At 43.0% G+C, this 20,384-nt stretch overlaps 1 protein-coding gene across 1 annotated transcript in view; it reads right to left on the minus strand.

The window, feature by feature from the left end:
* The window catches only part of OBSL1 (obscurin like 1), a 78,624-nt gene that overhangs the window by 6,485 nt on the left and 51,755 nt on the right, over positions 1-20,384 (minus strand). The window contains exons 7-11 of the mRNA XM_030210894.1: positions 17,002-17,277; positions 12,785-13,057; positions 8,725-8,846; positions 7,744-8,014; positions 1,556-1,831 (exon numbers count right to left, since the gene is read on the minus strand). Coding sequence (XP_030066754.1) covers positions 1,556-1,831; positions 7,744-8,014; positions 8,725-8,846; positions 12,785-13,057; positions 17,002-17,277 — 1,218 coding nt within the window. The remainder of the gene's footprint in view (positions 1-1,555; positions 1,832-7,743; positions 8,015-8,724; positions 8,847-12,784; positions 13,058-17,001; positions 17,278-20,384) is intronic.

Raw genomic sequence — 20,384 nt, forward strand, 5'->3', positions numbered from 1 at the left:
CCAGCAGCTTCCCAGACCCCTCTGTTACCTTCGAGAAGCCCTGCAGTTCAAATCTCTTTTACCCCCGCTCCGACTTTTCCCAGGCTGTTCCCCTGCTTGCTTCCCCGTGCTGGACTGCTCTGGATTCATGGCCCCGCAGAGAGAAGACAACACTGCTTTCCTTCAACTTCTTGTTCCTGGGCTAATTCTCTCCCCTCTTCACCAATCAAAGGGACTCTCTCTGCTCTCAGTTTTTCTTTACCTCCCAGACCTAGGACAAACCATTACCTGCTTAAAACCCTCCTTTCTCTTTAGACTGCAGTGAACAAGTTCATTTGGAAAAGCTTATTCTTCAAAGCCCTTTTGGCCAGGCAGTTACCTTCTTCTGGGACCCTATTCTCCGGGATTCTCAGTCCTGTCCTCATATACTGTTAGCTTAGCCCGTGGGTATCTCCAGCCATTCTCTCTTCCACCGGTGAGAACAGCTACTGATGTACGCTCTCTCACTTGGAAAGAAACTGGTTGCAGCTCTTACCTCTCAAGAGACTCTGCTCTCTGCCCAAGCTGGCTGCTGGATGTAGCTCTTAGATTTTGGTTCCTGCCACCTCCCCTATGTTTCTGTTCCGCCTTGTTACAGGGTGCTTTCCTAAAACAGGATCGATATTTCTGCAGTTTTTTCTGGGATCTGGGGGTCTCCCTGGAGACACTAAGAGGCATATTTTCAAAGCACTTTGGGAGGCTAAGTTCCATAGGTTTCTATGGAACTTTGGGAGGCTAAGTGCTTTGAAAATATGCCTATAAGTGCTTTGAAAATAAGCCTCTATGTGGTTAACTTCTATTCTTCCTTTCCTGGAGACTCCTGACCCACCCTTCTTCGCTGTTTTGCTTTTTTGGCTGTTTTTCTTGCGAAGATTGGTTTCTTCTGTTTTTTTGTACCACCCTGTGAATTACATATTATATTTATCAAATCCCCTCTCGGTCTTCTTTCTCCAAGCTAAAGGACCCTAATCTGTTTAGCCTGTCTTTCTTCATATGGGAGTTGTTTTATCCCCTTTATTATTTATGTCACCCTGCTCTGAACCTTTTCTAGTTTCATAAAACAAGCCTGAGCCAGACAGCCTTCCCTATATGCAGAGTAGAGAACTGCCTAGAAAAAGCTGCCCACCCCCCAGGAGTCAGACTCTTCACAGCCCTGTCCTTGTTTAGGCCAGCCAACTGACAGCATTTCAAGGAGGACCTCTTTAATCCCAATGCCACCCATAATGTTAGAACAGACTCCTATTGGCTATTAGGGGTCAGCCACCTGTTCCTAGGAATTAGCACAATCATAGGATTGAAAGTACATTGTATTGCAGAGGTCATCAGTCACGTTGACAATACCCAGAGTCACCGAAAAGAACCAAAGTGAACCCCATAATCAGATATACAAAACTTGTTCCGTGCTGATGGTAGGACATTCACTGGTTCAAAGAAGTCTATAGTGGAGCAGGCATTCTGTGGCAGTAAACAGATTATGTCACTTTGTGAAAAAGGGCCTGTGCTTATGATTATTGCCTACCCTCTCCTTATGGATTACCTGATACTTCAACTGTGAATGTCATCGTGTCATTGAGTGCATCACATGTGTACGTCCCAGAGTCCTTGGGACAAGGACAGGAGATCAGCAGATTTCTCTTTCTACCCTCACACTGGATGGAGACGTCATTGCTTGGAACCACTTCTTGCCCATCCCGGAACCAGCAGACTGGCGCCTCAGGACTGGAGGACCTCACATTCCAGGAACAAGGGCTGGCCTGAAACCACAGTCTTCCTTCGCTGTTGTTCTGGATCTGCGTGATGCTGACCTGAGGGGCTGAGAGAAAGACCCACTGTCACTGGCAGAAAATGTGACCCAAGAGACGTAATTTTGCCAAGAGAAAAATAATTCACCATGTCTGACTGTAAATGTAACAGACAACAAAGACATGACATACTGTCAGTGGCTGAAAATGGGACTGACATCAAGAGACGTAATTCACTGTGACCGACTGTAAATGTAGCAGACGCCAACAGACAAGGAATTTAGTCACTTGCTGAAAGTGTGACTGACACCAAGAGATGTGATTCACCACGACTGACTATAATGTAACAGACACCAACAGATATAAGATATTGTTACCGGATGTAAATGTCACTGTCACCCAAGAGACATGATTCACACCCCATAAACAGTTATTATCTGTGGTGTCCTGGTGCTAGTGAAGCAGGAGAATTAAAATTAGAATTTATTATTTCTAAACCACCTTTATCCAAGGTGGAGTACAAATAAACATACATAACACTTCCAAAAGCAAGAAACATAGAAACGTAGTTCAATGAAAAAATAGCTTGCATCAGTCTATATATCCAAAAGGAGCAGTGGGTGTTCACGCCTTTCTGCAGGTTGGCTATTGGAGATGATAGTTCTAGGACTTCATCATCCACTTGTACCATGACTTCATGCTTCTTAACACAGCACAATAAGGAAAGCAAATTAGGGACACTGTTTAGTAGCAAGGATTTCCTAGGGTCTGTAATAGCAGTACCTCTCAGCTCAACCTGCAGCGTATAAGTAAAGTCTGTGCATAAATTTGGAACCTTTTTCTTATGAGGAAAGGCTAAAGAGGCTAGGACACTTCAGCTTGGAGAAGAGACAGCTGAGGAGGGATATGATAGAGATCTAAAAATCTTGAGTGGAGTGGAATGGGTAGATGGAAATGGCTTATTTACTCTTTCCAAAAATACATAGTAAATTCATAACAAACCAGAGAAAATATTTCTTCACAAAGTGTAATTGTGGAATTGTATGACTGAAGGAAACTTTGAACCATTAGGTGGAGAATGATGACAAAAAAATCAGACGTTCTTAACACATACTTTTGTTCTGTCTTCACAGAAGAAAATCTTGGAGTAGGACCTCAGTCAGCTGATAAAGGGTATATATGAGAATGGATAGATATTGTATTGTTCATGGAAGAAAACATTTTTGAATAATTTGAAAAACTGAAAGTGGACAAATCCATGGGGCCAGATGGGATCCATCCCAGAATCTTGAGACAGCTCAGAGAGGTTCTGGTGGGTCCTCATAAAGATTTGTTTAATAATCCTTAGAGACTGAAGAGGTTCCAGAGGACTGGAGAAGAGCAGATGAGGTCCCTCTTCATAAAATGGACACAGAAATGTAGGAAACTACATGCCCCTAAGCCCTCACTTCGGTAGCTGGAAAGGTAATGGAGGCACTGCTCAAGGAAAGGATAATGAATTTCCTGGAATCCAATGGGTTAGAAGATCCGAGGCAACATAGCATTACCAAAGGAAAATCCTGTCAAACGAATCTGATTGATTTAAGAATTGGATGGAGGACACGTCTTAGATGTAGTCTGCTTGGATTTCAGCAAGGCCTTTGATATGGTTCCTTATAGGAGACTGATGAATAAACTCACCTGGCTAAGCTTAGGACTCAAAGTGGGAACTGGATTGGAAACTTGTTGACTGACAGATAGAACAGGGTAGTGGGTAAATGGAATTTACTAAGAATATGGAAAGGTAAATAGTGGAGTGCCTCAGGGATCGATACCGGGGCCATTTCTATTCAACATTCTAACTAGAGTGACAGTGCCGAAGGGTTAGAAGGAAAAGTCTGTCTTTTTGTGGAAGACACCAAGATTTGTAACAAGAGTGGACACCTCAGAGGGAATGGACAACATAAAAAGGGAGCTACGAAAATTAGAAAAATGTTCTAAATGATTGGCAGTTAAAATTTAATGCAAAGAAGTGCCATGTGATGTACTTGGGGTGTAGAAATAAAAAAAAGCAGTATGTGCTAGGGTGCGAGAGACTGATTGCACAGATCAGGAGAAGGACCTTGGGGTGACAGTTTCTGAGGATCTCAAAGCAGCAAAACAATATGACAAGGCGGTGGCTATGGCCAGAAGAATGCTAGGCTGCACACAGAGAGACATAACCAGCAGAAGAAAGAAAGTGTTGATGCCTCTTGTGAGAAAAAAAGAAGAGGGATTGTAATGGACCTGCCACCTGAAGCTCATTACTCCCCTACCCCTTTATGGAATAAAGAAAGCATAGGAAACCAGTTGTAAGCAAACCTGCAGCTAGGAGAGGGCTGCCGTGTCTTCTAGTAAAAGGTTGCTAGGCACCCAAGGAAAGGGGAGGAAGGTTCAGGAAAAATTCTGATTACCCAGACAGGTTGAGAAGGAACTGCCCAAAAAGGGGGAGGGCTTTTAAAACTCCTAGAACACGGGACTGGGAATGGGAAAAGGAGAAGCATTTTCCCCAACCCATGGATATGGAAGCCACTAATACTCTGGAGGAAGTAAGGGGAAGGAGCCCACTGGAGTTTGAGAGTCCCAGCCACTATAATGAAGAGTATGAAAAAATGAAACTAGGAAATTGACCCCTGCTATGCTATGCTATTTGGGTCTTATAACCTGCCAAATCTTTGCAAAAGGAATTCAAGGCGGGGATAATAATCATGATAAACAACTGATACAAAACATCAGGATGTAACAACTACAGTACAATTTGAAACTAAAACGAGTTAGAGCAGACTAACTACCATTAGGAAAAGATATGTTTTTAAAGCTTTCTGAAATCAAATTATGTAAAGAGTGAAACTCAATAGGCAAACTGTTCCAAAGACGGACAGCAGAGAACAAAAACGATTCTGAAAATAGTATCTAAAAACAAATGCCTTTTACAGATGGAAAAGCCAATAGCAGGAAATTACATGTTACTCAATAAAACCAAGCTTTTTAGTAGCTTAAAACTATTCAAAAAAATCAGCAGAACAAAGGCCATGTAAACATATTATTTTGAATTTAATTCCACCTGAAACCGGCAGCCAGTGCAACTTTGCCAGCAATGGAGAAAAGTTATCATATTTTAAGCAACGAAATATCAGCCTGGCTGCTGAATTTTGAATCAATCTGTAATCTAGACATCTGTTTAAACCATAAGTCCTATGTATAGAGAATGCCTTAGTCTAGCAAAGGAAAGAATTGTTAACTCCACTATAGTTTGAAATATTAATTAAAAAGTAGGCGAACGTCAAGCGTAATTGCTTAAGTTTAAAGTAAGCTTTGCGTATAACAGTTCTTTACTTGAGGTTCCATAGAAAGGGGAATGATCCAATATAACACCCAACATTCTTAACTCATGTTCAACCTGAAATGAAAGTTTAATGTTGACAATGATAGATTGTGAGATAATGAATGGTCCAAACCAAGACTGGGAGACTGGGCATCCAAACGCAGATGGACGTTTAATGTGAGCAAGTGCAAAGTGATTCATGTGGGAAAGAGGAACCCGAACTATAGCTACGGATACAAGGTGTCCACATTAGAAGTCATCAACCAGGAAACGGATCTAGGTGTCATCGTTGATGATTACATTGAAACCCTTTTTGCTCAATGTGTGGAGGCAGCTAAGAAAGCAATAAAATGTTTAGGTATTATTAGAAAGGAATGAAAACAAAAATAAGAACATTATAATGCCTTTTTCGTATCGTTCCATTGTGCGACCGCACATTGAATATTGTGTTCGGTTCTGGTCACCACATCTCAAAAAAAGATTAATGGAATTAGAAAAGGTATAGAGAAGGGCGACAAACAATGATAAAGGGGAGGGAATGACATCCGTATGAGGAAAAGGCTAAAGCAGCTAGTGCTCTTCAGCTTGAAGAAAAGATGGCTGAGGGGAGATATGATAGAGGGTCTAGAAAATAATGAGTGAGTGGAACAGGTAGACATGAATCGCTTGTTTACTCTTTCCAAAAATACTAGGACTAGGAGGCACACAAGGAAGCTACAAAATAGTAAATTTAAAACAAATCAGAGAAAATATTTCTTCACTCAACGTGTAATTAAACTCTGGAATTTGTTGCCAGAGAATGTCATAAAAGCCGTTAGCTTAGCGGGTTTTTAAAAGTTTTGTATAGCTTCCTAAAAGAAAGTCCAGTACGCCAGTATTAAAATGGACTTGGGGAAAATCCACTGCTTATTTCTATAATAAGCTGCATAAAATGTATTGTACTTTTTTGTGAGCTCTTGCGAGGTACTTGTATCTGGATTGGCCACTGTTAGAAACAGGATGCTGGGCTTGATGGACTTTCAGTCTGTCCCAGTATGACAATACTTATGTACTTATGTAATCATTGGAGCATATGGAGGGGGGGGGCAGCATTCTTAGTAACTGGCCACACAGACATCTTAGCAGAGCAGTGGGGCATCCTAGGAACACTGCAGTGAAACTTCACCTAAAAGTCCCAGGTACACATTTGACCCTTACTTATTTATTTATTTGAACATTTGATATTATAGCAAATTGTCCTTTACAGGTGACTAAGCGATTCACAATAAAAGGGAATAAAGAGGAGGGAGAGGGAGGGAGGTAGTGGAAGTAGATGGGAGGGAAAAGAGGGGAGGTAGGAGAACCAGGAAAGAACAGAGCCACGAAATCCAAGCGAGGACAGCGTATCAAGGAGTAGGCGGTGATCAACAGTTTCAAAAGCAGCAGAGATGGATTGATAATGGTGAGATAGCATAGAAAAGAAAACAGCGAAGGTGACAGATGGAGGACGCCAAAACAAACTTCTACTGGACTCGAAAAAAGTTCACAGCAAGAGTTTATTCTTAAAAAACTGGACTCCGTAAATAGGGCCTTTCTTACCATCATTGTCGTCTCTGTTAAGTTTATTTATCTTAACGTTTTTAATGTCAACTTTGAAATTATTAAGACATTTGTTCACATTAGTATAACCTTATCAAAATTGTGTGTCTTTTTGCTTAGTAGTTCAAGTTTTTCTTCGACCAATGGTTTTATGCTCTAATTCTTTTTTTTGGAAGTTTCTACTATGAGGATCATAAGATCCAATACGCACGTATTAAGGATCGGCACTACTGGTGGAGGAAAAGAGCATCATCCTGAAGAGACGAGGCTCTTTCATGATTCGAAGCCCCCTAGGGATGCGTTGTTTTCCTTAAATATTGCAAAATGGTAACATAATGTAATTCATTTTGTATAAAATTCTTATTAAGATGTATCATCTCTGACCATATGTATTCTAGACTGTCCTGTATCAGTCCTAAAGACTTCGTCTTCTCGGAACAGGTTCCTGTAATAATCGTTGAAGTCTATCTTCTGAGAAACTAATTACGCCTCTCCCCAAGGGTCGAAAAGCCATGTCGTTCTTCAACACTGAGAACGGCAAACACAGAAGAAAGCGGACCTCCGACAATGGAAAACCAGAAGAAAGCGGACCACTTTCTTCTGTCGTTTGCCGTTTCTCGAGGATAGCATAGAGACATTTGGATCTGGCCAGGAACACATCATTGGAGACTGTAGCAAAGGCTGTTTCAGTTGAATGAAGAGGGCGAAAGCCAGATTGAAGTGGATCAAGAATAGCGTCAGATGAAAGAAAGTCAGGCAAAGGCGTGTGAATTAGCACAACTGACCATTTTAGCACTTCCGCCTGTCCTAACATATCCAAAAAATGTCTTGTCCCCCAATTTACCATATTGGCTATTTTTTCTTCCATTTGAATCTTTGCATTCCTGACAATAAAAGCTTCTGCTAGGATGATGTTAGGAAAGGCTTGGACACTATAGAAGTCACATATATCAGAAAAGCTCAAGATTAATGAACTGACCCCAAGACACTGGATTCCTGTCCTAAATCCCAATTCTCTGTGCAAAGCGCAGTGATAGTGAAGTTGGCAGAGCCATGACTGACCTGTCACTTTCACAGTGTAGAAAACAGAGTCATCACCCACGTCGCAGACAAACTCCCCCGAGTCTTGCATCTTCGCTGAGGGAATGATCAGCCTGTGATGGACTCCATCACTCTCCACTCTCATGTCTTCATTCGTCTCTACCTCCATGCCATCCTTGTACCAGTGCACCAGGGCACCCGCTCGTGACAGCTCACAACTCAGTACCACCGGCTCCCCGGTCACGTATTCCTGTATGAAATCATCACTGATATTCACGATTCTTACGGCGGCCTGCAAATGCACAAACACAGACAGGACATGTGGTAAATGAAAACCAAAGTGTAACTCTTGAGTAAATATCTGTTCCAGCCGTAACCAGTCCCAGCCAGGCTGGTACCTGCCCCAGCATCACCAATGAGAACCAGACTGGAACTGCCCAGAACCACCAATCAGAACCAGGCTGGCACTGCACAAACTCACCAGTCAGAACCAGATTGGCCATGCCTATGCTATTATTCATAGGTTGGCAGTACCCAGAGTAAATGAACAGGATCAAACTGATGATTTTTAGATTGTAGCTCTTTGAGCAGGGACTGTCTCTCTCTATGTTGGATGTTCAGCGCTGCGTGCATCTGGTAGCGCTATACAAATATTATAATAATAATAATAATGTAAAGCCTAAACAATGGAGTGCACTTCAGATAAAGTATTCTATGGCAGTAACATAGTTCTGTTTCACTTCTAAACAAAGATCCACATTTATGATGATCTTGATCTACAGATTGCTATCCCTCTCCTTCCAGTTTACCTGATACTTCACTGTGAATGTCATCGTGTCATTGGAGTGCATCACATAGTACGTCCCAGAGTCCTCGGGGCAAGGACAGGAGATCAGCAGATTTCTCTTTCTGCCCTCACAGACCGATGGAGACGTCATTGCTTGGAACCACTCTTGCCCATCCTTGAACCAGCGGACTGGCGCCTCAGACTGGAGACCTCACATTCCAGGAACAAGGGCTGGCCTGAAACCCACATGTCTTCCTTCGCTGTTCTTCTGGGATCTGTGTGATGCTGACCTGAGGGGGCTGAGAGAGAAGACCCACCATCACTGGCTGAAAGTGGACTGAGTGCCAAGAGAAAAATAATTCACTAGGATTAAGGGACATGCTTCACTGTTACTTAATTAGTGTAAGTATAAACAGATGCCAACAGACATAGTAAAAACTTAAAAAGTGTAGCCGTATTAGTCTGGTCGGTGAAACAAGTTGACAGACCCAAGTGGTATCTTCTACCATCGATCAATTTATTTATTGAGGCATGAACTCTCGAGATGTGTCTGATGAAGTGCACTCTGGTCCTCAAAAGCTCAGGCCTCAAACTGATTAGCCTATAAGGTGCAATCTGCCTCTGTCAAAAGAAGTTGATATACTGTCAATAGATGGAAATAAGACTAATGCCAAGAGATATGACTAACTATAATTATGACTGACCCTATCCTACGTTAGTAACTGTCACTGGATGTAAATGTGATTAACGTTAAGAGACGTGATTCACTGTGACGCTGACTGTAACTATGAGTGACCCCATCCTATGTCCATAAATGTCAAGGATATAAACATGACTAATGCCGAGTGACTCTGTGACTGAGACCCCATCCTACGTAAGAGGACTCAACATGGCCGGTTTGGCATTTTCTCAACGCCTTTGGGATTACATCATCGTCCTCATAGTTGCACTTTTGCTGCTGCTACGACCCTCAATGGTGTATCAGCATTGCTAGTCTTTCTAAAGACTCATCCTGTTTTATCCCCGTTTCTAGTATATTTTCATTGTTTTTCACCCAATCGCAGACTCCTGATGAAGGCACTTTGCCAAAACACGGTGCCATGTTGAGTACGATTTTAGTATTGATTAAAGACTCTTACTTCATCATTACCCGTTCCTGGGATTTTTGGAAAAGTCCTGTTCATCACGCTATTCCCTATTCTCTGACTTTGTTCTGTTTGTAGCAGATCCTGTTTCTCCACCTTGGTCATTGTTTGTGACCCCATCTTACGTCATTAACTGTCACTGGATGTAAATATGACTAACGTTGAGTGACATGATTCAGTGTGGCTGACTGTAACTATGATTGACTCCATCCCATGTCATTAACTGTCACGTAAGACATATATTCTCCATTGTCCTGGAGAACTCTGGAGCGGAGGGCCAAAAATAGCTTCCGCTGCTATTGAGTCTCCCTGCATACATCAGTGTAACTCGGGTCTGCCCTCTAATTGGCTCAGCTCAGTTCCTCTTCTACCTGACCTGGGTCACAGGGATAATTTTTTCTCTACCCACCCACCACACTCTCACTCACTCTGCACTCTCCATATAGCCCAGTCCTTCAATTCGAGCTTGGGAGTGGTCAAGTTCTGGAATAGAGATCTGGGGATTGGGAAAATTAAGTGGGGCTTATTATAATGCCTTACCAGTCCCTGGAGTAAGCGTCCCCACTCCCGCTTCAAGAAATCACACAGCACTCCAATAGTGTCTTTGATGTAAACTCAACTTTACTGAACTTTCTACAAATGGCAGCCAAATCAATCTTATAATGCCATCTATCCAGTAGAACTCTCTTGTCCATTCAAGATTTGTGCATTACAACCTCAATCCCTTGATTCAAAACCTCACTGCCAGAGAATGTGGTAATAGCAGTTAGTGTATCTAGACTTAAAAACGGTTTGGACACGTTCCTGGAGGAAAAATCCATAGTCTGATATTGAAATAGACATGGGGAAGCCATTGCTTGCCCTGAGATTTGTAGCTTGGAATGTTGCTACTAATTGGGTTTCTGCCAGGCACTTGTGACCTGGATTGGCCACTGTTGGAAGCAGGATACTGGGCTAGATGGACCATTGGTCTGACCCAGCAAGGCTATTTTTATGTTCCTATGTTCCTGTCCTTTATCCATCCCAGAGACTTGTTATAATCCAAGATTGCTTCTGTATTTCCCTGATCACAATCCACAATCAAAGGAGGCTCTTGAATAAACTTGACAGGCTGATGTTAGGACTCAAAGTGTGAACTGGATTAGGAACTGGTTGACGGACAGAGGCCAGAGGGTGGGGGTTAATGGAATTCACTTGAAGGAAGGAAAGGTGAGTAGTGGAGTGCCTCAAGGATCAGTGCTGGGGCCGATTCTGTTCATTATATTTGTGAGCGACATTGCCAAAGGTTTAGAAGGTAAAGTCAGCCTTTTTGCGGACGATACCAAGATTTGTAACAGAGTGGATACTCTGGAGAGAGTGGAGAACATGAAAAAGGATCTGCACAAGTTAGAAGAATGGTCTAATGTTTGGAAATTAAATTCAAAGCAAAGAAGTGCAAAGTGATGCACTTAGGGAGTAGAAATCCAAGGGAGACATATGTGCTAGATGGTGAGAGGCTGATATACACAGACAGGGAGAGGGATCTTCATAGTGTGACAAGGTGGTGGCCGTAGCCAGAAGGATGCTAGGCTGTACAGAGAGAGGTGTAACCAGCAGAACAAAGGAGGTGTTGATGCCCCTGTACAAGTCTTTGGTGAGGCCCCAACTGGAATATTGTGTTCAGTTTTGGAGGCCATATCCTCCTAAAGATTTAAGAAGACTTGAAGCAGTCCAGAGGAAGGTGACAAGAATGATATGGAACTTGCACCAAAAGGCATATGAGAAGAGACTGGAAGACCTGAATATGTATACCCTAGAGGAGAGGAGGAACAGGGGAGATATGATACAGACGTTTAAATACTTGAAAGGTATTATTGTAGAAACAAATATTTTCCAGAGAAAGGAAAATGATAAAACTAGATGACATGAATTGAGGTTGTGGGGTGGTAGACTTAGGAGTAATGTCAGAAAATTATTTTCATAATGGTGGATGCCTGGAATGATCTCCTGAGGGAGGCTGCAAACTTGGTGTAAATGTGTCCATGTACTCTATGGGTGCCCCTTACCCCCGTCCCCTCCCTGGTGCTAAGCAACGTGAACACTCACTCTTTTGCCATAAGAGCCTACTCATCCCTGACTTAATTGCCGAGAACCTTCTTAGACAAACCCTGGCTCTGACCAGGTGACATAGCTATGCTGGTTGGTGGATGCATCTCCTCCTGCCTTCTCGTTCATGCATTTCCTTTACCTGGCAAGACCAACAGGGGATGAAAGAGAGAGAGGTGGCTGGGAAAGGATAAGGGAGAGGTGGTTGCAAGTGGATAGGGTGGTGGGGGACAGTGAGAGACGGGATGATTGAATGAGGATGGGGATGAGAGAAAGAGGCATCTTAGAGCTGATAGAGTGGTAGAGGGGTGATGAGAGAGGCAGCTGAGGGAGAGCAGGGTGGTGGAAGAGATGAGGAGAAGCCTGGTAGAGATGTTGTGCCACAGCTGGTAAGTGAACCAAAGAGGGAATTGCCTCAGGCACATCTGTTTGGGGCCGTTGGTATGTTGGTTGGGGAAAGGGGGGGCCGACTTCTGGCAGTGCTATGCAGTGATGCATTAGCAGCTAAATTTACTAAGGTCTGAGAAAAGAGTCAGCCCTACAGTTGCTGCACAGACCCCGGAGGACACCAGTCCCTCCACCGCTCCTGAATTCTGGGTGGGAGAGTGAGGATTGAAGAGGGAAGGGTAAGAAGTCTGAGTTGCTGGCTCCTGTCATGGGCTGGTGAACTCCATGTGTGTAATGTGTATTTTATAAAATACTCTGCCCCAACTCCCCTCCCCCTCCTGGAGTGTCCACATACAGCACAGAGAAGTATGTGCCATCCTCTCAGTATATTACTTATAAGCACAAATTTGAGCACACTCTTTTAAAACATGCTTTAAATGAAGAAAATGCTTTATAAAATTAACTTTATTCAAGATATTGACTGAAAGGTTTACAACTTTAATTTTCATCATGGCTGAAACAGGCTGACTGTCATCCAGAGATGGAATTCCCTGTCACTGACTGCAACTGACATCACCAGATAGGAGGTACAGTACTGATAATCCCAATTTCCTGTACAAAACTCAGTGATAGTGAAGTTGGCAGAGCCATGACTGACCTGTCACTTTCACAGTGTAGAAAACAGAGTCATGTCCCACATCGCAGACAAACTCCCCCGAGTCTTGCATCTTCACTGAGGGAATGATCAGCCTGTGATGAACTCCATCACTCTCCACTCTCATGTCTTCATTCGTCTCTACCTCCACGCCATCCTTGTACCAGTGCACCAGGGCACCCGCTCGTGACAGCTCACAACTCAGTACCACCGGCTCCCCGGTCACGTATTCCTGTATGAAATCATCACTGGTATTCACGATTCTTACGGGCGGCTCTGCAAATGCACAAACACACACAGGACATGTGCAAATGAAAACTTACAACAGCGAATCACTGTACAGCAACATCCACATGCAAACAGCCCAACGGCATGTTACAAACCCCTAAAGGCAAGCTCTCTGCACCATGAATGCACAACAGAACCTGTTACAAAACCAACTGAATTCATCCTCATCCACAACTACTTCAATAAACACATCTACTGTATTTAGAGATTACAGGGCACCAGAGTGTTTGGGAAGAGACCTTTCTAAAGAGTTACCACAACAAACCTGTCAAATATTACCAGTAAACAAATGATATCTTCATAATTTGAACTGAAGGAAGAGAACCTTAAACATTTCTACAACTGCTTCAATGCATCCTATCCCATAATCAAGCTCTAAATGAACTACTCCAGGAAAAATAAAATTACTTACCTGTAACAGATGTTCCTTGAGGGCGGCAGGATGTAATTCTCACCTATGGCAATGACTAAGCCCAGTCCAGGAAGCAGTACTCAAGCAGATTTTTCTAGAAGCCTTTGGGCAGACTCACCCCAAATGCGTGGCTGTTCCCACCTGCTGCTGTTATGTGCGACCTCTTCAGTCCATTACTAGCTAGCCAGAGGAATTCAACTCCTTGGAGAGGTGGGAGAATTGTGAAGATTTAAGTTCTGCTACAGGTTAAGTAACTTAGTGTAAGGAGAATCAGTTACTAGGGCCTGGATCTCACTACCTCTGTGTGCTTAAGTACCTGCCACCAAAAATAAGGCCTTCCAGGTCAGGAACTTCAAGCAGCAGGAATCTAATGGCTCAAAAGGAGTCTTATCAGTTGGGTAAGTGCAACACTGAGGTCCTATGACACTGCATGAAACTTGATGAGAGGTTTCAGCAAGCAAACTAAAGGCTGAAGGGAGATGGGTTTACTTTCTCTCTGATGAAAATAAACTCCAATTGCACTAAAATGTACCTAACAGTTACCCTCTGATAACTGCAGAAGGTATTTAAGCAGTTATATGTGGGGAAAGTAAAAGGAACTATGGTCTTACTCTCACACCATACACCAAACCTCTTCCACTTAAACTGATTTGCTGTCTTGGTGAAGTCCTTCCTAACAGTGGCGTAGCCAAGGGTGGGCCTGGGTGGGCCAGGCCCACCCACTTTGGGCTCAGGCCCACCCAGTAGCAGCACACCTATGCTGATTCCCTAGCCCCACCAGCTGAAAACTCCCAACTACTGTCCCTCCTGCATACCTTGTAAATAGCAGATGGCATGCAGGTGAGACAAGGAGAGACCAGATCACCTGTGCGACAGGGAGGGGTTCTTCTGCCCACCCATCTTGAGTCCAGGCCCACCCAAAGTTGGGTGTCTGGCTATGCCCCTGCTTCCTAACAGCTAACAAGATCTGTAATATACTGTCTGGCAAATCCATATCAACCTCTCAGCATTCAAGCTGTGAGGGCGAAGCACTCTGCGGAGTCAGGAGGATCAGAACTCCTAATTCAGATGGTAGAGAATTCAAATACGTTTAATAAACTAGCAAGGCAAGACTCGCCTTTGCTGATACAGTGCTTATTCATTCCCATTAAACTGTGTCTATCTATATGTTCAATAATCTTTGTTTTTTCACAATAGCTTCAATCATTTTGGTTGGAACTGACATCAGGATTACTGATCTATAGTTTGTTTGTTTTTTATCAACCTGGAGTCCTTTTTAAAAATTAGCATTACAATAATCATGTTCCACTCCTTAGCTACTACAACTGTTTTAAACGATAGGTTACAGATGATTAGTAACAGATAAGCAATTTAATGTTTCAGTTCTTTCAGAACTAAGTGAGTACCATCCGGTCCTGGAGATTTGTTACTCTTTAGTTTGCCAATATGTTCTATTACATCTTCTCCATCGATGTGCTTTAGTTGCTAGGTTTCAGTAAAGAACAAGGTGATGAATTTGTATAGTTTATCTGCTATTACCATATTTATTTATTTATTTATTTGTAGCATTTGTTTCCCACATTTTCCCACCTATTTGCAGGCTCAATGTGGCATAACATTTGCTGTAATGGCGGTTGCCATTTCCGGGTCATGGAATTACAAGTGGTATTGCATTAAGGTATATGCAATACCTTAATAATATATAATGGTAGCATACATGGAATCATAACATACACGGAACAGTTCATGGTATAAATATGTATTATGTGCATATATACATGATAAGGAAGAATACATTATGGTAATGCATGAAGGTTCCTGAGTAATAAATTGGATTGTAACATACATTAGGTCGTCAAATATGGAAAGATCGTATTCGACATAAGGATTAGAGAGGTAGTGTTTGTTCATTAGTAGCAGAGAGGTTAATCAGTCAAGTGATAAGATTTCAACTATGTCTAGGTCTTATAAAGTCTAATTATTTAGTATTTAAGATGGGTTTTTATGGTATGCCTTCTTGAACAGATCTGTTTAACACATGAGATAATTGATAACTTAACACATGAGATGCCAATACATGAGATAATTGGATTTAGCTCAGTAGCCTTCGGAAGATAGTTAGGTCTTGAGTTGTTTTTATGGCCTTTGGTAGTGTGTTCCATAGCTGCGTGCAAATGTATGAGAAACTGGTCGCGTATGTGGATTTATATTTTAGTCCTTTGCAGTTAGGGTAGTGGAGATTGAGGAATGTGCGTGCTGAACTTTTTGCGTTTCTGGTAGGTAAGTCTATCAGGTCTGACATATAGGTCGGGGCTTCCCCGTGGACGATTTTGTGGACTAGGGTGCAAACTTTGAACGCAATTCGTTCTTTTAATGGGAGCCAGTGTAGTTTCTCTCTTAGGGGTTTGGCGCTTTCGTATTTCGCTTTCCCAAATATGAGTCTAGCTGCTGTGTTTTGAGCGGTTCTTTGCGTCCAGCATAAATGGCATTACAGTAGTCTAGATGGCTTAACACCATTGATTGTACTAGGCTGTGGAATACTTCCCTTGGGAAGAAAGGATTGATCCTTTTAAGTTTCCACATTGAGTAGAACATTTTCTTTGCTGTATTTTTCGCATGATCTTCAAGTGTGCGATTTCGGTCAATTGTGACTCCCAGGATTTTCAAGCTGTCTGAGACCGTAAGAGTATAGTCCGGGGTCTTTATGGTATTGGGTTTGTTTGTATTGTATTGTGAGGTCAGGGTGAGACATTGTGTTTTTTCTGCGTTTAGTTTTAGTTGGAATGCGTCCGCCCATATCCTCCTTGAGCACTTCTTTTACCCTTTGGTCATAGAGCAATCCAGCTACCTCATGACCTTTTTGTTTCAAATGTACTTGAAAAGGTTTTTAGTATTAATTTTTGCCTCTAGGGTAAACTTGTTTTCAAACTCTTCTTTGGCCTGCCTCACACTGCCCATAATTTCCAATCACAACTACAGTTACAGTTCGGTCTCTCATAGCTCGCTAATACCAGTTTCGTAGTTCACAGTGGGCTACAACCAAGAAGCTAGAAAAAATAAATCTAGGATGTAACAAAATAAAAATAACTGAACTAATCTACATAACAAAATAAAACAAAATAATATAATAAATAATGTCCTTATCACAAATGTATTGAAAAGCAGGGTCTTTGGACCCTTCTTAAAGAGATCAAAAGGGGATAAGTTCCTTAAAAGGGAGTTGCACTAACTAGCTGCTTGATAAGCAAACAGGCCAGTAAATATTCTCTTAGAGGTGATCCCCTGAGGACTGGGAAAAGCTAAGATGACACTGGCTGGTGTCACCAAACAGAACCAAGTTAATGAGGCAGAGCCCGAACCATATCACCAGAAATAGAAACTTTGTTTTGTGCTAATGGTAAGACATTGACTGGTTCATGGAGTGTACTATGGAGCAGGTAGTCTGTTTCAGTTTTTTAAACAAAGAACCACATTTATGATGATCTGATCTACAGATTGCTTCCCTTTCCTTCCAGTTTACCTGATACTTCAACTGTGAATGTCATCGTGTCATTGAGTGCATCACATGTGTACGTCCCAGAGTCCTCGGGGCAAGGACAGGAGATCAGCAGATTTCTCTTTCTGCCCTCACACCGGATGGAGACGTCATTGCTTGGAACCACTTCTTGCCCATCCCGGAACCAGCGGACTGGCGCCTCAGGACTGGAGACCTCACATTCCAGGAACAAGGGCTGGCCTGAAACCACAGTCTTCCTTCGCTGTTCTTCTGGGATCTGCGTGATGCTGACCTGAGGGGCTGAGAAAAAGACCCACTGTCACTGGCTGAAAATGTGACACCAAGAGACGTAATTTGCCAAGAGAAAAATAATTCATTGTGACTGATTGTAAATGTAACAGATGCCAACAGACATGAGATACTTTCATTGGATGAAAATGGGACTGACACCAAGAGTCTCATTCATTGGGAGTGACTGTAAATATATCAGATGATAACAGACATGAGATACTATCAGTGGATGTAAACATGACTGACACCAAGAGACGTAATTCACTGGGATGTATTTCACTGGGACAGATGCCAACACATGAGATAATTGGATTTAGCTCATAAGTACATAAGTATTGCCATACTGGGAAAGACCAAAGGTCCATCAAGCCCAGCATCCTGTTTCCAAAAGTGGCCAATCCAGGTCACAAATACCTGGCAAGATCCAAAAAAAGTACAAAACATTTTGTTCTGCTTATCCCAGAAATAGTGGATTTTCCCCAAGTCCATTTAATAATGGTCTATGGACTTTTCCTTTAGGAAGCCGTCCAAACCTGTTTTAAACTCCGCTAAGCTAACCGCCTTTACCACATTCTCTGGCAACGAATTCCAGACTTTAATTATATGTTGAGTGAAGAAAACTTTTCTCCCATTCGTTTTAAATTTACTACATTTTAGCTTCATCGCATGCCCCCTAGTCCTAGCATTTTTGGAAAGCGTAAACAGATGCTTCACATCTACCCGTTCAACTCCACTCATTATTTTATAGACCTCTATCATATCTCCCCTCAGCTGCCTTTTCTCCAAGCTGAAGAGCCCTAGACGCTTCAGCCTTTCCTCATAGGGAAGTCGTCCCATCCCCTTTATCATTTTTGTCGCCCTTCTCTGCACCTTTTCTAATTCCACTATATCTTTTTTGAAATGCGGTGACCAGAATTTAACACAATATTCGAGGTGCGGTCGAACAATGGAGCAATACAAAGGCATTATAACAGCCTAATTTTTGTTCCATTCCTTTCCTAATAATACCTAACATTATATTTGCTTTCTTAGCCGCAGCAGCACACTGAGCAGAAGGTTTCAACGTATCATAAACGACGACACCTAGATCCCTTCCTTGGTCCGTGACTCCTAACGTGGACCCTTGCAAGACGTAGCTATAATTTGGGTTCCTCTTTCCCACATGCATTACTTTGCACTTGCTCACATTAAACGTCATGTTGACAACAGGGGCATAGCCACGGGCGGGCATGGACGGGCCCAGGCCCAGCCACTTTCCCTCCAGGCCCGTCCACCCAACACAGACCTGCCAAGTCTCCTGTGAAACACGAGGCGCCTGCTCCCATTTCCGGCCACTGCTGCTTCTCCTGTTGAGCAGCAGCGGCCACTGCTACAAAAACAAAAAATGTTTTTAAAAAGCAAGCGCGGCACCGCAGGCAGCCATCAGGCATTGGCTGTCGGCTCTGCAGCTGCTCCTCTCGCCTCTCACGTCGCTGCGCTCCTCCGGGGTCATGCTCCAGGGGCAGTAATATGAGAGGTGAGAGGAGCGGCTGCAGAGCCAACAGCCAATGCCTGATGGCTGCCTGTGGTGCCAAGCTTTCTTTTTAAAAACATTTTTGGTGGTTTAACTAGCTCTTTTGTTTTTGTAGCGGCTGCTGCTGCTCAACAGGAGAAGCAGCAGTGGCTGGAAATGGGAGCTCAATGCGTGTTTCATGGGAGACTTGGCAGGTCTGTGTTGGGTGGGCGGGCCTGGATGGAAAGAAGGGGATAGAGAGAGAGACACTGGATGGAAGAATCGGGAGAGGGGGTAGACGGATGGAAGGATTGGGAGAGAAAGAGGGAAAACAGATGGAAGGATGGGGAGAGAAAGGGGGAGATGGATGAATGGATGCAGAGAGAAAGGCGAGAGACTGGAAGGATGTGGAGAGAGAAGGGACACTGAACAGAAAAGGGTAGAGAGATAGAGACACTGGATAGAAGGAGGGGGAGAGAGACATTAGATGGAAGGATCAGGAGAGAGGGTAGATGGGTGGAAGGATGGGGAGAGAAAGAGCAGACACTGTATGGAAGGATGCAGAAAGAAAGAGGGGAGACACTGGAAGGATGGGGAGAGAAAGAGGAGAGCTGCTGAATGGAAAGGGGGAGTAGTGAAAGACTGGAGAATAAGAGGAAGGGGCATGGGAAGAACAAGGGTGAGAAAGATGAAAAGCCATAGGTAGATGAAGGAAATTAAAGAATGGATAGTAAGAATGAATTAAATCTGGACAGAGAGAGAGGCTGAAAAATATTGAAGAAAGCAAAGAAAAAGGAGAGAAAAATGACAAATGGCCAGGAAACCCTGGCAGAAGAGTTAAGCGAAAATGAAGGAAAGCAGAATCTAGAGACTGGGAGCAACACAATGAGAAAAAGTAAATGGCCATACAAGAAAGGTAAAGAAAATAATTTTATTTTTAATTTAGGATAAAGTAATATGGTGTTAATAAAGTTTCAGAGACCAATACTTCCTTCCTTAGGTCAGGAGAGGATACCGTAACAGCATTATACTGACCTGAGGCAGGAGGTTTTGGCCTCTGAAAGCTCATTGAAAAGGGTGTTAGGCTATTAAATAAATTGTCTGAAATCTGATGCACTGAAAAGCAGCACTTTACCCTGTGTGACAAATGCATCTGATTAGTGTGACTACATTTTGCTGGGGGAGGGGGGTAGAGAGAAAATTTTGTGCCCACCCACTTTGGGTTCAGGCCCACCCAAAATTGGCAGTCTGGCTACGCCACTGGTTGTCAACTGTGAATATGTTGGTCTGGTGGCCAGAAATGAAACATGACATACAGGATCATGTGGCCTCCTGTGTGATTTGTGCTTCATTTGGGAGACAACCTAAAAAGAAAAGGGAACAGCTGATGAGAGCGCCACCACGGGGACCATTTGAGAGACTACAGATAGATCATGTGGGCCCTCTCCCTTTAACAGCTAGGAAAAACAGATTTTTACTCATGATAGTCGATTCCTTTTCCCATTGGGTAGAAGCATTTCCGGAATCAGATCAAACTGCCAGAACCACAGCTGAGGTCTTAACTATGCAATTTTTTTACACGTTGGGGAATTCCTAAGACTATTGAATCTAATAATGGTCCTGC

The sequence above is a fragment of the Microcaecilia unicolor genome, chromosome 7 (assembly GCF_901765095.1).
Source record: "Microcaecilia unicolor chromosome 7, aMicUni1.1, whole genome shotgun sequence".
Taxonomy (NCBI): domain Eukaryota; kingdom Metazoa; phylum Chordata; class Amphibia; order Gymnophiona; family Siphonopidae; genus Microcaecilia; species Microcaecilia unicolor.